General features: G+C 42.7%; 1 protein-coding gene across 1 annotated transcript in view; it reads right to left on the reverse strand.

Annotated features, from left to right (window-relative positions):
* CLTCL1 (clathrin heavy chain like 1) overlaps positions 1-15,883 on the reverse strand; it is an 82,570-nt gene that overhangs the window by 65,381 nt on the left and 1,306 nt on the right. Inside the window, 1 exon segment of the mRNA XM_073223147.1 lies at positions 1,028-1,235. Coding sequence (XP_073079248.1) covers positions 1,028-1,235 — 208 coding nt within the window.

Raw genomic sequence — 15,883 nt, forward strand, 5'->3', positions numbered from 1 at the left:
AATTCATATGAATAGTGACAAGGAAAGAAAAATAAAGGGCTAGCCCCGCCCTCAGGAAGCTGACCTGGCCCTCACAGGTAGCCATGCTGCCCTCCTAGCAGACATGAATGACCTCAGAGAACACCAACCTCAGACAAGGTCCCTCTGAGTCCACAATAAAGTGAGGCAAAGCAAGGCCACTTCAGAATTTTATTCAAGCACAGACAAAAAACAAGGTTTCTGTGCAACCCAGAAAATATGAAACAGCCCCTATCTTGGATAAAATGAGTGACTACTACTTTACCAATGATACCTTTATCCTCACTCTAGTCTGCCCTTCCCCATAGATAGGGTTTATGGAGACACCCAATCATAAAATCAACCCCAGTTTCTGACAGCATTTTATCTACAGCTATCTCCTACTTCCGCAGACCATGCCCCAAATCACCAAAGCCCAAGTCCTATAAAAGGTTTCAGCGGCCTCTTACTGTGACCACCCCCATTTCGGCATCACATGCATTCTCCCTCTCTGGAACAAGGAATAAACCCAACCTGTCAGCTTCAGGTGTGTTCCTGGTGCTCCCTGGCTGGGGGAGGCTGATGACATGTAAGCACTGTGTTCTCTCTGCTATCCTATCACTCCCTCCACGCCCCCCGCCCGGAAGGTCCACACTATATACCGGTACGCGAGAGCTGTGCTAGAGGAACAGAAAGACCAAAGTGCTGGTCATCTCCGAGACCTACCAAGAACACCAAACATCAAATGACATACTAGAAAAATGTCTCCAAAAAATGGAAAAATGCAGAAAAGCCAAAAACATCACTAAGATCACTTGATGCGTCTCATGCACTTGGCAGTATGGGCAATGAGGCACAGAGCTTACTCAGCGGGGCATGCAAAACAGAGCTTTTGCTAAAACATTAGGAATTAAGTTTAGTACTATTGGTGACACTTTGCCAAGAGTTTACAGACACTTGTCTAATATTGAAGGTAGGCAACCAGGTAAAGTGACGTAAAATTCTATTCTAAAAGTCCCATCAGGCTTACCTTTCAGAGCTATCACCTTAGAGGCTGGATTCATGATGGCACTTTCTGCAGAGATAGGCCATCTGATTGGTACCGCTGGGTCACTCATGTCAATCATCACTACCTGAGCCTGCTCACCAACTTTCTCTCGGACACATATGAACTTGTCGGATTCCATGGTCAGCGTGCTGAATCCAATGTTGGCTGGATTAATTCCCAGGTTTTGGAGCTAAACAGAAAAGAAACATTTGACTAAGGCAGATTTTTCTTCTCTAACATAGATTAGATCTGGCCCACTATTCAGCAAGGTCTAACAAAAGGAGGAAAAATTAAATGAGAGTTTAGAAAAAAGTTAACATTAAGTGACTCTGAGGTGAACAACTTTGAGGTGCGCATCTCTGTGCTTTCAGCAGAGCCAAGGCGCTCCCAGTGGGCTGGGAACCAGCCCTCAAGAGGCTCGTCATACTGGAGGCCAGGAGACCGCCCAGGGACACGGGCACCGCCAGGGGAGGGAAGGCTGCCGTGAGGGATACGGACTGGAGGAGACCACTGGGAATGGGCGAGGGGCCCACAGAAGAACAGCCCGCAGGTAAGCCCACAGGCAGGAGGGAGGTCTTGGAGAGGTGGAGGAGGGGAGGAGACATGAAGGAGAAGACACAGAAACTGGTTTCTCTAAAAGCGACAGAAAGAACGAACTAGCCAAGACTTGTTGCTTAAAGCATTCCCCTACATCTCATAAAGTGTGTCTACACCTAATTTAAATGAATTTCTAAGCCAGTTTGAGTATTTCTTGGTGAGTCTAAGGTTAATAAAAAGCCAACAGGTCTGGTACCTCTTTGGAGGTAGATGATGGCTTTTATGTGTGTAAACTGAAATCAGGTGCCTTTCTCCAAAGGCTATTCTATACATAGTGCCTGGCTTGAATAAAGACTATTAATGAGATATGCGTCAATGAAAAACCACTCAAGAAACTCTAGCACCCCTATGAAGAGCTATGCCCGTCTCTGCAGAACTCCCCTGCCCCAGCCTGCACACGAGGCCCTTCTGTTTCTCGACATTGCTCTGCTCAGCCTGAAGCGTGCTGCTACGGACTGGGACCTTTAATACCTGTGCCTTTGTGTAGGTTTACACTAGCAACAAAGATCAGAGACTACTTGTTAAAAATCACCACTACCTTTTGGAGAGCGCACAGATGAGCTGTCCACGCTGCTAGTGTTATTCATCACCATTACTCTGTCGCTCCCCTCCCCCTTCGTACGGACATGAACTCCTCGCAAGCAGGCACACTATCTGTCTGCCTCTTCAGTAGAGTCTAGCACACACTGGAAGTTCTGGCTGCTGAGTGGAACAGGCCGCAGGACACCAGGTCGCCTCATCTCATCTCCCTGCTAACCCATTAGGCAAGTATGCTATGTACCATTTACAATCACGCAGCGCAAGACTTTTAGGCTAAGAAATCTTCCCAAAGCCACGGTGTTGATTAATGATGGAGGCAGGTGTGAATAAAGCCTGTGTTCTGAACCACAACACCGAGTTGTATGAAATTCAATTTCATTTGAACACTGAAAGGATGAACTAAGTGGTGGCTAATGTCCCATGTGAGTCCACCAAAATAAACAAAACCACACATAACAAAAAAACAAAACATCACTTTACAATTATCATGAAAAGTATTAAAAAAAATAGAACCTACATACTGATACTGTCATTACAATGAAGTCCCTTCCCACTCCAGCTAGGTTACAGGTCGGAAAACAATGCCAACAGTGGGCAGTGCTCACGGGGCACCCGCGCCCGGGCCCCCAGCCGTGGCGGGGGCAGGCCCGCTGTGCTACAAAGCACTACCTCAGGGACTCGCCAGAGAGACACTCTGACCTAGAGCCCTAGGGCAAGAAAGTTACCTCCTGAGACAGAACAGGACTACTGCAGAGAAAAGTAATTTGGGTTGAAATTCAGTCAAAAGGAAATCTCATTTCTACAGAAATACCCAACCACAGCCCTTCCAACCCTGAATTTGTAGTAACTGTCCCCAAGATAAAGAGGTAAAAACAATGAGACTTAAAGACTTCTTCTTCAAAGAAGTCAAAGGCAGTAGGCCTCAGGTTGATCCTGAAGGAAAGAAAGTTTCAGGTAAAGAACGTGGCGCCCTGCCCCCCGCCGCCCAAGTTCTTCGGGAGCATTCCCCAAGTTCTACTGTCCTTCCCAATTACACTGAAGAGTCACCTTTATCACAAGTCTAAGAAATACAACTTTATAATTTTCACATTTTTTCTATTTTGGAAGACTATATACCAAACTTACTGGTTATCTCCAAGGCATGGAAACCACCTTCGCTTTTCACTGCCTATGTTGTTTGAATACACACAGGTTTGACTCTTGTAATTTGTGAGAAGACACACATAAAAAAAATCTTATTTCTAATGGATTCAGCCACTTATCAATAAAAATGTGAACCTTTTGGTTAAAATTAAGGGAGAATTGGGGAGCTCCTGTTGAATGGGGACAGACTTTCACTCTGGGAAGATGAAAGAGTTCTGGAGATGGATGGTGGTAGGGATTGCACAGCAATGTGAATGGACTTAATGCCACTGAACTGTACACTTAATAATGGTTAAAATGGTGAAATTGTATACTCTATATATTGTGCCACAGTAAAAAAAAGGTTAAGGGAGGATTTAAAAAGTGAATTATACCCTGGCGGCTATGGAGTTGGGCTAAAGAGTAAAATCAAGCACACACAATTAAGGGAAACGCATTCAATCATGGGGCATTTCAAATACTGAGGTTTTTATAACAAGTTTTCATTTGCTAAAAACACCTGCCTGTTTGTTCTTTCAGCATCTCTTTCGCCACCACAAACAACAACCAAACACTGGCAGACTCCACTGCTGGGAACTTGGCACAAATGACTCAATACAATTGCTAAAATTAGGATAACAAACAAAGGCAAGAATCTTGCTAGAAAAGCAAACTGATTTTCTTTCAACAAATGCATATCCAGTACCTACTATGTGCCAGGCTTTAGGAACACAAAGCAAAATAAGGCAGACAAGGTTCTGCCCCCACACACACTTTAGTAAAGAAAACCACCACGATCATTATAAACTGAGATCACCGCTACAAACAGTGATTTCCAGGGGACACAGCTATTCTAGACACAGCGAAAGAACAAGAGGGGTCCTAAGCCATTTCTCATGTTCAGGCTGATAATTCGTAGTATATTTAACCTATCTCTTGTGTTAACTTTCCTAGTATTATCCTCTCTTTCCAATATGTCTTCTCTCTCCACAACGTCTGCTTATAACACTCTGCTTGTATCTGTGCCATTATCTCAGAATTATCACAAACCCATCTGAAGTAGCAGGTCAATGCTGTGAGCACTGTAATGCAGTGGCATATAGTATAGAAAAGGGAAGTTGAAACTTTCAGAGCAAGTAGTTTTCATACATTCATTCCCTAAGCGTTGAACACATACTACTCACTAGCCACTGTGCTAGATTCTGACAATAGTCAGATACACAAGATAAAGTCTCACCTTCCAGAGCTCACAGGCTGTGGAGACAAATAATTAGGTTGAAACACGTGAAGCTGCCATCAGGTGTGGCCAGGGGACAGTGAAAGTCACCTTGGCCGGCGGGGAAGGGAAGAAGGGAAAGGGTAAAAGGAAATTCCAGGAGACCTAATTAGTCTTCCATTTTTATTATGAAATATTATAAACATACATAAAACTTGGAGAGCATCCTAACACTCAAGCATCCAACACCCAACTGTCAGATCTTTACATTTTGCCAAACTTACCCCAGCTTTGTTACAAATGAAACATACACAATGAAAAAACTAGATATTCATTCTCACTAATAAAGATGTGCTATTAAAAACAAAGTGCCATTTTTCTCTCAACTTTGTAAAAAAAATTTAATTAATATCTAAGGTTGGCAAGAGTGTGAAAGAATGAATATTCACAGAGTTGAAGAGAATCAATATTTCATAAGCCATATAGCAGTTATAAATTTTAATTAAATGTCCTATGACCTAGAAATGTAATTTACACTAATATATCCTACAAAAATATTCTCTACAGCTTTACCAGTAACTGCAATACTTTGCAACCTATAAAAAGTGAACCCACTGTGTATGTAGTGGCTTGGAAAGAAGTCTACTACATGGCAGATCCAAGAGATTTTGCCTATATTTTTTTCTAAGAGTTTTATGGTTTCATGACTTATTCAGGTCTTTGATCCATTTCGAGTTTACTACTGTGTATGGGGTTAGACAATAAACCAGTTTCATTCTCTTGCATGTAGCTGTCCAGTTTTGCCAACACCAGATGTTGAAGAGGCTGTCATTTCCCCACTGTATGTCCATGGCTCCTTTATCGTATATTAATTGACCATATATGCTTGGGTTTATACCTGGACTCTCTATTCTGTTCCACTGGTTCATGGGTCTATTCTTGTGCCAGTACCAAATTGTCTTGATTACTGTGGCTTTGTAGTAGAGCTTGAAGTCAGGGAGTGTAATCCCCCCTGCTTTATTCTTCCTTCTCAGGATTGCTTTGGCTATCTGGGGTCTTTGGTGGTTCCATATGAATTTTAGAACTATTTGCTCTAGTTCATTGAAGAATGCTGTAGGTATTTTGATAGGGATTACATTGAATCTGTAGATTTCTTTAGGCATGATGGCCATTTTGACAATATTAATTCTTCCCATCCATGAGCACGGGATGCATTTCCTTTTATTAGTGTCCTCTTTAGTTTCTCTCATGAGTGTCTTGTAGTTTTCAGGGTATAGGTCTTTCACTTACTTGGTTAGGTTTATTCCTAGGTATTTTATTCTTTTTGATACAACTTTGAATGGAATTGTTTTCCTGATTTCTCTTTCTGCTAGTTCATTGTTAGTATACAGGAATGCAACAGATTTCTGTGTATTAATTTTGTATCCTACAACTTTACTGAATTCAGATATTAGATCTAGTAGTTTTGGAGTGGATTCTTTAGGGTTTTTTATGTACAGTATCATGTCATGTGCAAACAGGGGCAGTTTGACTTCTTCCTTGCCAATCTGGATGCCTTTTATTTCTTTGTGTTGTCTGACTGCTGTGGCTGGGACCTCCAGGACTATGTTGAATAACAGTGGGGAGAGTGGGCATCCTTGTCTTGTTCCTGATCTTAAAGGAAAGCTTTCAGCTTCTTGCTGTTAAGTATCATGTTGGCTGTGGGTTTATCATATATGGCCTTTATTATGTTGAGGTACTTGCTCTCTATACCCATTTTGTTGAGAGTTTTTATCATGAATGGATGTTGAATTTTGTCTAATGCTTTTTCAGCATCTATGGAGATGATCATGTGGTTCTTGTCCTTCTTTTTGCTGATGTGGTGGATGATGTTGATGGATTTTCAAATTTTGTACCATCCTTGCATCCCTGGGATGAATCCCACTTGATCATGATGGATGATCTTTCTGATGTATTTTTGAATTTGGTTTGCTAATATTTTGTTGAGTATTTTTGCATCTATGTTCATCAGGGATACTGGTCTGTAATTTTCTTTTTTGGTGGTGTCTTTGCCTGGTTTTGGTATTAGAGTGATGCTGGCCTCATAGAATGAGTTTGGGAGGATTCCCTCCTCTTTTACTCTTTAGAAAACTTTGAGGATGGGTATTAGGTCTTCACTAAATGTTTGATAAAATTCAGCAGTAAAACCATCTGGTCCAGGAGTTTTGTTCTTAGGTAGTTTTGATTACCAATTCAAATTTCTTTGCTAGTAATTGGTCTATTCAGATTTTCTGTTTCTTCCTGGGTCAGTCTTGGAAGGTTATATTTTTCTAGAAGGTTGTCCATTTCTTCTAGGTTATCCATTTTGTTACCACATAATTTTTCATTGTATTCTCTCATAATTCTTTGTATTTCTGTGGTGTCCATAGTGATTTTTCCTCCTCATTTCTGATTCTGTTTATGTGTGTAGACTCTCTTTTTTTCTTTGTAAGTCTGCCTAGGGGTTTATCTATTTTATTTATTTTCTCAAAGAACCAGCTCCTGCTTTCATTGATTTTCTCTATTGTTTTATTCTTCTCAATTTTATTTATTTCTGCTTTAATCTTTATTATGTCCCTCCTTCTACTGACTTTCAGCCTCACTTGTTCTTCCTTTTCTAGTTTCATTAATTGTGAGTTTAGACTGTTCATATGGGATTGTTCTTCTTTTCTGAGGTAGGCCTGTATTGCAATATATTTCCCTCTTAGCACAGCCTTTGCTGCATTCCACAGATTTTTATGTTGTTGAATTATTGTTGTCATTTGTCTCCATATATTGTTTGATCTCTGTTTTTATTTGGCCATTGATTCTTTGATTATTTAGGAGTATGTTATTAAGCCTCCATGTGTTTGCGGGCTTTTTCCTTTTCTTTGTGTAATTTATTTCTAGTTTCATACCTTTGTGATCTGAGAAGCCGGTTTGTACAATTTCAACATTTTTTAATTCACTGAGGTTCTTTCTGTGGCCTAGTATATGATCTATTCTTGAAAATGTTCCATGTGCACTTGAGAAGAATGTGTATCCTGTTGCTTTTGGATGGAGTGTTCTGTAGATGTCCATTAGGTCCATCTGTTCTAATACGTTGTTTAGTGCCTCTGACTCTTTACTTATCTTCTGTCTGGTTGATCTGTCCTTTGGAGTGAGTGGAGTGTTGAAGTCTCTTAAAATGAATGCATTGCATTCTATAATCCCATCTAATTCTGTTAGTATTTGTTTCACATATGTAGGTGCTCCTGTGTTGGGTGCACAGATATTTATAATAGTTATATCCTCTTGTTGGACTGACCCCTTTATCATTATGTAATGTCCTTCTTTATCTCTTGTTACTTTCTTTGTTTTGAAGACTATTTTGCCTGAAACAAGTACTGCAACTCCTGCTTTTTTCTCCCTGTTAGTTGCATGAAATATATTTTTCCATCCCTTTACTTTCAGTCTGTGTATGTCTTTGGGTTTGAAGTGAGTCTCTTGTAGGCAGCACATAGATGGGTCTTGTTTTTTATCCATTCACTGACTCTGTGTCTTTTGATTGGTGCATTCAGACCATTTCCATTTAGGGTGATTATCAATAGGTATGTATTTATTGCCATTGCAGGCTTTAAATATGTGGTTACCAAAGGTTCAAGGTTAACTTCCTTACTATCTAACAGTCTAACTCACTTCGTGTGCTATTACAAACACAACCGAAAGGTTCTTTTTTTTCCCCTCCTTTTTCTTCCTCCTCCATCATATTCTGTACTCTGTCTATCCCTTGGGTGGCATCTATTTAGCCTTAGGAATACTTCCATCTATAGGAGTCCCTCCAAAATGCACTGTAGGGGTGGTTTGTGGGAGGTAAATTCTGTCAACTTTTTCTTATCTGAAAATTGTTTAATCCCTCCTTCAAATTTAAATGATAAATTGTCCGGGTAGAGTATTCCTGGTTCAAGTCCTTTCTGCTTTATTGCATTAAATATATCATGCCACTTTGTTCTGGTCTGTAAGTTTTCTGTTGAGAAGTCTGATGATAGCCTGATGAGTTTTCCTTTGTATGTAATCTTTTTTCTCTCTCTAGCTGCTTTTAAAAGTCTGCCTTTATCCTTGATATTTGCCATTTTAATTATTATATGTCTTGATGTTGTCTTCCTTGGGTCCCTTGTGTTGGGAGATCTCCATGGCTTAAGAGGAGACTATCTCCTTCTCCAGATTGGGGAGGTTTTCAGCAATTATCTCCTTAAAGAAACTTTCTATCCCTTTTTCTCTCTCTTCTTCTGGTACCCCTATAATGTGAATATTGTTCCATTTCGATTGGTCACGCAGTTCTCTCAATATTCTTTCATTCTTAGAGATCCTTTCTTCTCTCTGTGCCTCAGCTTCTTTGTATTCCTCTTCTCTAGTTTCTATTCCATTTACTGTCTCTTCTACTACATCTAATCTACTTTAAAATCCCTCCATTGTATGTTTCATTTCAGATATGGAATTTCTTAATGATTGAATCTCCGACTTAAATTCGTTCCTGAGTTCTTGAATATTTTTCTGTACCTCCATAAGCATGTTTATGATTCTTATTTTGAACTCTCAGGCAGATTGGTGAGTTCAGTTTCATTTGGCCTTTTTTCTGGGGTTTGTGAGATTTCCGTCTGAACCATGTTCTTTGGACTTTTCATATTTCTGGGTGGTGCCCACTAGTGCCTTCTGGAGCTTCTCAGCCCCTAGAGTGAGGTTGGGGGTCGTAGGGGAGTGGAGCTGGTGCCTTGGGGGAGGAAAGGGCTGTGTCCTGATGCCCGTCTGCAGCAGCTATCTCCGGTGTCGGAGCCAGTGGGCCGAGCACACACGTGTAAGCCTCTGTGCTTGGAGTCTCTAGTTGTTGTAGGCGGGGCTTCCTTCTGGCTGGCCTGACGCCTGCGCAGTGACTGTTTGTGTCAGTTTGTGAACAGGTGCCAGCAGGCCAGGAGGGAGGCCCAGCAGGCTGCATGTCTCAGTGGGGGGCCTCGGAGCTGAGCAGGCAGCCAGGGGGATGGGGCGCTCAAAGTTCCCGACCAGCTGGGTAGAGCGGCCCAGACAACCCTGTCCAGCTCTCCCCGCCCCCACGCAGCAAGCTCTGTGCAAACCAGCCCCTTCAGCAGCCCTCTCGCTAATGGGGAGCCTCTCGGACTGCCTGCCTTTCCTCTGACACAGCGCGGCTGGCTGCAGATCCGTTCCTCCACAAACGGCTGGAACCTCAGTCTTTCAATCACTCTGCCCGTCCGAGCTCCCCAACATCCGGAGCACCACACAGCGTAGGTTTCTGCCCCCAAAGCAGACCTCCAGGGCCAGGTGTTCAGCAGTCCCAGGCTTCCACCCTGTCCCCCCGCGCCATTTCTCTTCCTCCCGCCGGTGAGCTGGGGCGGGGAAGGGCCTGGGTTCCGCCAGATCAAGGCCTTCATTCTTACCCTGTTTCCTGAGGTCTGTCTGCAGTCTGGTGCAGCCCTCTTTCCTGTTGCTGTTTTAGGGTTAGTTGTATTAGTTAACTATATTTTCACACTATTTGTGGTTTTGGGAGGAGTTCTCCGTCTCACTTTTCATGTCGCCATCTTGAATCCTCCTCACATATATCTTATTGCTTATTTATTCTTAGAATAAGATTTAAGGTGTCCTCATTCTGAATCCATCAAAACATCTAGCACATAAAAGCTCAGGCAACAAATGAAACAGAAGACTTTTGGAAAGAGACAGAGAAGCATTACGTGAGCTTGTAGGCGAGCAGCTGCACAGCTGAACTGTGTCCTGAGGATGCGGCCATATGGACCACTGTGCACCGGTGCTAGATCCCAGGGCTCTGACCTTAATCACCTGCCAGCCAATATTTTAATTGAAGGGGCTTCTACTTGAAGCCCCAGATGAGGGTGTTTTTATTATCTGCTAAGGGTTTATTTTGAGACTGTCAAGATTCTAGAGTAACAATCTGAAGAGATTCTTAATAGATTTGAAGGGCTCAAAAATGAAAAGATAGGTGGACATGAACATAAAATACAATATTTGTGTTAAATATCAAAGATTAAACGATCAAAGGTTAAAGGATCAAAGCTTTGCTCAAAAAGCAGCTCTAAGACATAAAATGTTGACCAAATGCAATGTGTGGGCCTTCTTTGGATGCTGATTCAAACAGTTAAATAGACAAATAGGAGAAACTTAACACAAGATACTTGATCAAATTGAGGAATTAGTGATTTTTAGGTGTGATAATGTTACTAGAATATGTTTAAAAATAAAGAGTGTTTGAGAAGACAAGTAGTGATTCTATAGCATCTTACTACGCTGATAGACAGCAACTGTAATGAGGTTTATGGGGGAGGACTTGATAATGGGGGAAGTCTAGTAACCATAATGTTGCTCATGTAATTGTACATTAATGATACCAAATAAAAAAAAGAGACAGTAAGAATAAATAAATAAATAAAAACTAAGAGTTTTTACAATTTGGTACAGGCACAAGAACATACCCATAGATCAATGGAACAGAATAGAGAGCCCAGAATATAAACCCAAGCATATATGGCAATTAACATATGATAAAGGATCCATGGATATACAATGGGGAAATGACAGCCTCTTCAACAACTGGTGTTGGCAAAACTGGACAGCTACATGTAAGATAATGAAACTAGATTACTGTTTAACTCCACACACAGAAGTAAACTTGAAATGGATCAAAGACCTAAATATAAGTCATGAAACCATAAAACTCTTAGAAGGAAACACAGGCAAAAATCTCTTGCATATAAACATGAGCAATTTTTTACTGAACATATCTCCTTGGACAAGGGAAACAAAATAAAAAATGAGACTACATCAAACTAAAAAGCTCTGTACAGCAAAGAACACTATCAGCAGAACAAAAAGGCATCTTACAGTATGAGAGAATACATTTGTAAATGACATGTCTGATAAGGGGTTAACATCCAAAATATATAAATAGCTCACAAGCCTCAACACCTAAAAAACAAATAACCTGATTAAAAAATGGGTGGAGGATATGAACAGACACTTCCAAAGAAGAAATTCAGATGGCCAACAGGCACATGAAAAAATGCTCCACATCACTAATTATCAGGGGAATGCAAATTAAAACCACAATGAGATATCACCTCACACCAGTTAGGATGGCCAACATTGAAAAGGCTAGGAACAACAAATGCTGGCGAGGATGCAGAGAAAGGGGAACCCTCCTACACTTTCAGTTGGAATGTAAATTAGTTCAACCATTGCGGAGGTAAAGTAGTTCAACCATTGTGGAAAGTAATATGGAGGTTCCTCATAAAACTAAAAATAGAAATTTGACTCAGGAATTCCACTCCTAGAAATTTACCTGAAGAAAACAAGATCCCTGATTCAAAAGACACATGTACCCCTATGTTTATTGCAGCACTATTTACAATAATCAAGATATGGAAGCAACCTAAGTATCCATCTGAAGATGAATAAAGAAGTTGTACATATACACGATGGAATATTATTCAGCCATAAGAAGAAAACAGATCCTACCGTTTGCAACAACATGGATGGAGCTAGAGGGTATTATGCTCAGTGAAATAAGCCAGTCGGAGAAAGACAAGTACCAAATGATTTCCCTCATGTGTGGAGTATAACAATGAAGCAAAACTGAAGGAACAAAACAGCAGCAGACTCACAGACCCCAAGAAGGGACTAGCGGTTACCAAAGAGGAGGGAGGGAGAAGGGGATTGAGGAGCGGTATGACTGGCACACATGGTGTGGGGGGTTCATAGGGAGGGCAGTACAGCACAGAGAAGACAAGTAGTGACTCTATAGCATCTTATTATGCTGATGGACAGTGACTGCATTGGGGTGTGGGGGGGACTTGATAATATGGGTGAATGCACTAACCACAATGTTTTTCATGTGAAACCTTCATATGAGTGTATATCAATGATACCTTAATAAAAAAAGAAATATGAAGTTTAAGAAAGTGTTTTACATTTCAAACTTACCAGCAAGCTTTTTCCCTGATTTAAGAGGGAGCTTTGTAAGTAAGGGTCTATAAAAAATGATGATACTAAGGTCTTTTCTAGAACTTAACTAAACTCCAGGACTAGGTTAATTCCGGGTAGTTTAAAAACTACATCTGTATAGTGCTTTACAGAACTTCTCACATTACACCACTGCAGGTTTTCTGTATTTTAAAACCAATGCATAAGACCCTATATTTATCCCGGTTAAATGTCAACTAGTTGGATTCTAGCCTGTCAAGTTCTGTTTAAGATTCTAATTTTGTCCCTGAACTTTGCTACCCTGCTCTGTGGCATCCTTCTTCAGTCAGCCAAGAGGAATGTCATCTCTCCCGAGCATGGTGGCTACTAGCAGGACTCAAGCAAGGGAAGCAGCCAAAGAAAATGTGGAATAGACTGAAAGCAAACTGGTGAGGCAGCCAGGGAGAGAGAAAGCAGGGGCAGCAGGGAGAACAAGGAAACGCCTGCAGGATGGGGTAGCAGGGTGCCAGTAACCAGCATTCAATTAATGATAGAATATTAATAAGCAATACCATCAAATATATGCTCTGATCTTAAACATCTTCACACTGTGCTGTTACAAAAGCAAAGGACAAGAAAATATTCATAGTAGGATTCTTTTAATCACTTTTTGAAAAAGATAATGGTTTCCGTAATAGTGATTTCTTGAGAAACCCAGCAGTTACATAGGAAGGCTTTAACTTTATTTATATTTTCTACTTGGGGCTATTCTTCCCATGCATATGTGTCACTTTAAAGCTTGTTCCAGACAGACTTTCGCCTGAGCTACAGAACGCTCAAGAACCTGACGCAGAGGACGCTTGACTGAGATTCTGTTTGGGGATTGGAACATGTAAGTGTTCCACGGTGATGACTCGCTTTTCCAAGGAGGCCCTGTTCAAATCCACTTAGTGTCTGGTAATCCACCAGGCCACTGTTACGGGCATTCTCACAAACACTCACCTTCCCACACACCCTGGGTGACTAGGCGGCTGCTGTCCTCACGTTGTAACAGTGAAGTCAGAAGGTATGAATGGCCCAGTACCTACCTTCCACACAAGTATCATCAGTCCGCCAACAAGCAAAATTCAACAACTTACATGTGTCCTTAAAAAGAGTTTTACATAGGTATACAACAATTTTAGGACGGAAGAAGCCTACTGTGGTTTGTCTTAGTATATCAAAAATCATTTCACAAGTGGACAGCTATGTAACGGCAACATAAACCAAACACGTAGTAGGCTGTGAGCACAGGGTCCTCTGTAAGAGTGACTCCCCAAGGGCCTCCCCAGCAGACACAGGTGCTCAGAAACTGTTCTCAGTGCAAGTGCAGTCTCCTCCCTACTCACGTGGGAAAGGTTCAAACGTCAGCCTCTTTCTTTATGTCTTTTCTTTCATGATGGCAGTAACAGCTGACAACACAGCACTTCATTATGTCCCAGACACTGACACTTTACACTTACCACATTTATTAACTCAAGACCTCACAACTCTGTGAGGTAAGAATTTTACTTTTTTATCTCTATTTTATAGATACAGAGATGGAGGCACAGAAAGGTTACCAAAGTTGCCCAAATTCATGTGGCCAGTAGGTGCCTGAGTCTAGATTCAAACCCTGCCATCTGGGCTCAGTCTACACTCTTCACCAGAGCCCACTACTGTCTCTCCCATGTGAATCTCTGGGGCTCAGCAAAAATATGTAGCACGCTGGCAACACTGAGCAAATGGGAATACCCGCGAATCGCCCAGCGGAGCATACTGAATGAAAAGATGAAGGCGTCAAGACAGACTCCAGGCTCATGCATAAGAGGAGACTACAAAGGAGACGGGGTGGGCAGAGGGGCAGGAGCAGCCCTGGGAGATGGCGGTACGAACGCAGGAGAGAAAGGGCAAAGGGCTGCAAGGAGGCAGTAAGGCCCAGTGTCAAGTGCAGCCTGAGGGTCATGGGAGACGGTTGTCATGCTGGGATTGGCAAACACAGCCTGTTTTTGTATGGCCCGACTAAAAATGGTTTTATGTTTATTAGAAGGTTTAAAAAAGGGAATATGTGACAAGAGACAGTGTGGGGCCCTCAAAGCCTAATATATATATACTATCTGGTCCTTTGCAAAAAAATCTGCATGACGACTTATGACCTTGGCAAGAACGATGCAGGGGAACAGTGGGGACAGAAATCAGACTGCAGGTTGAGGGACATAAGGGAAGCGACAAGGGGCTAAGCTGGTTCCTTCCCAATGTCTGGCTGTGCGGTGAGAGCTTCAAGGGGGCAGGGGAGAGGGAGAAGTTCGCTGCGAAGACGGAGGAGATGCGAGCACGGTCGGGCGCCACCAGGAAGACATTGCCAAGAGGGCCCGGATGAGAGGCGCTAGGGCCACACTGAGGAGGGAAGGATACAGGATGCAGAACACACGGGAAAAGCCTACTTCTGAGGTAAGAGGAAGTTAGGAGACAGCAACTGCTGACAGATTTGTAAGGCTGAAGGCGGGAAGGTGAAGAACATTCCAGTTTACCAGCTACTTCTCCCATTACCTGCAGGCAGCAAGCGGGAGTGGCAGCAAGAGGGACGGAGGGGACAGGCGGAGGTTTCGAAATGTCTGCAGCTAAGGCAGGCAGCGTGTACAGACCAGAGAAAGAAGGGGTGCAGAGCAGCCTCAAAACCTCGCATGTAGATGCCACAGACCCCAGAGTGCCATTCACATGGCCTGTACGCCACACTATTTTCCAGATAACAGAATATACGCCCTCAAGATATCATGAACTTCGATAGGAAATTAAAATGCCTTACTGCTTCCCTGCCTTTCAAACTTATTTAGATAATGGCTAAAGCACTGGCTTTGGGGTCAGAGAGGCGGTTTAGAAGCCAAGCTGTGCCACTTACTAGCTGTGCACTTCTAGCGCGATCACTTGGCCGCCCTGTGCCTCAGCGATGTAGGGTTAATTCAATGCCTTAGTTATTATGGGGGCTGAATTGAGGTTTACAGGCTACACAGTACAGTGACTGGCAAGGGAAATGACTCAATAAATACTGTTATTTATTGTATTGTCAAAATTAGCAGCAGCATGATGTTACTGGCAACGGGCTCGGCCCAGTTGGGGAGACGGGTGCCCAGGGCACTCAGCGTCCACACAGGCCCGGCCCCCTCGCTGACCACGGGACCAGGGCAGCGCACTCCGGGTATGCAGTTTCCAAGGCGCGCAACGGGAGGGCCCGATGGTCACGATCCCCTCCCCCGACCTTCCTCCTTCAGACACGGGGTCAGAAGTGCCGTGAGTGCGAAAAGAGGGCTTTTCGGTTCGCCCCATTTCAGCCCGCCGTGCCACCTGCCGCGCAGCTGCGCGGGCGGGGGGCCTGGGTCTCCGTC

Source organism: Manis javanica, chromosome 15 (assembly GCF_040802235.1).
Source record: "Manis javanica isolate MJ-LG chromosome 15, MJ_LKY, whole genome shotgun sequence".
In the NCBI taxonomy this organism is placed as follows: Eukaryota; Metazoa; Chordata; class Mammalia; order Pholidota; family Manidae; genus Manis; species Manis javanica.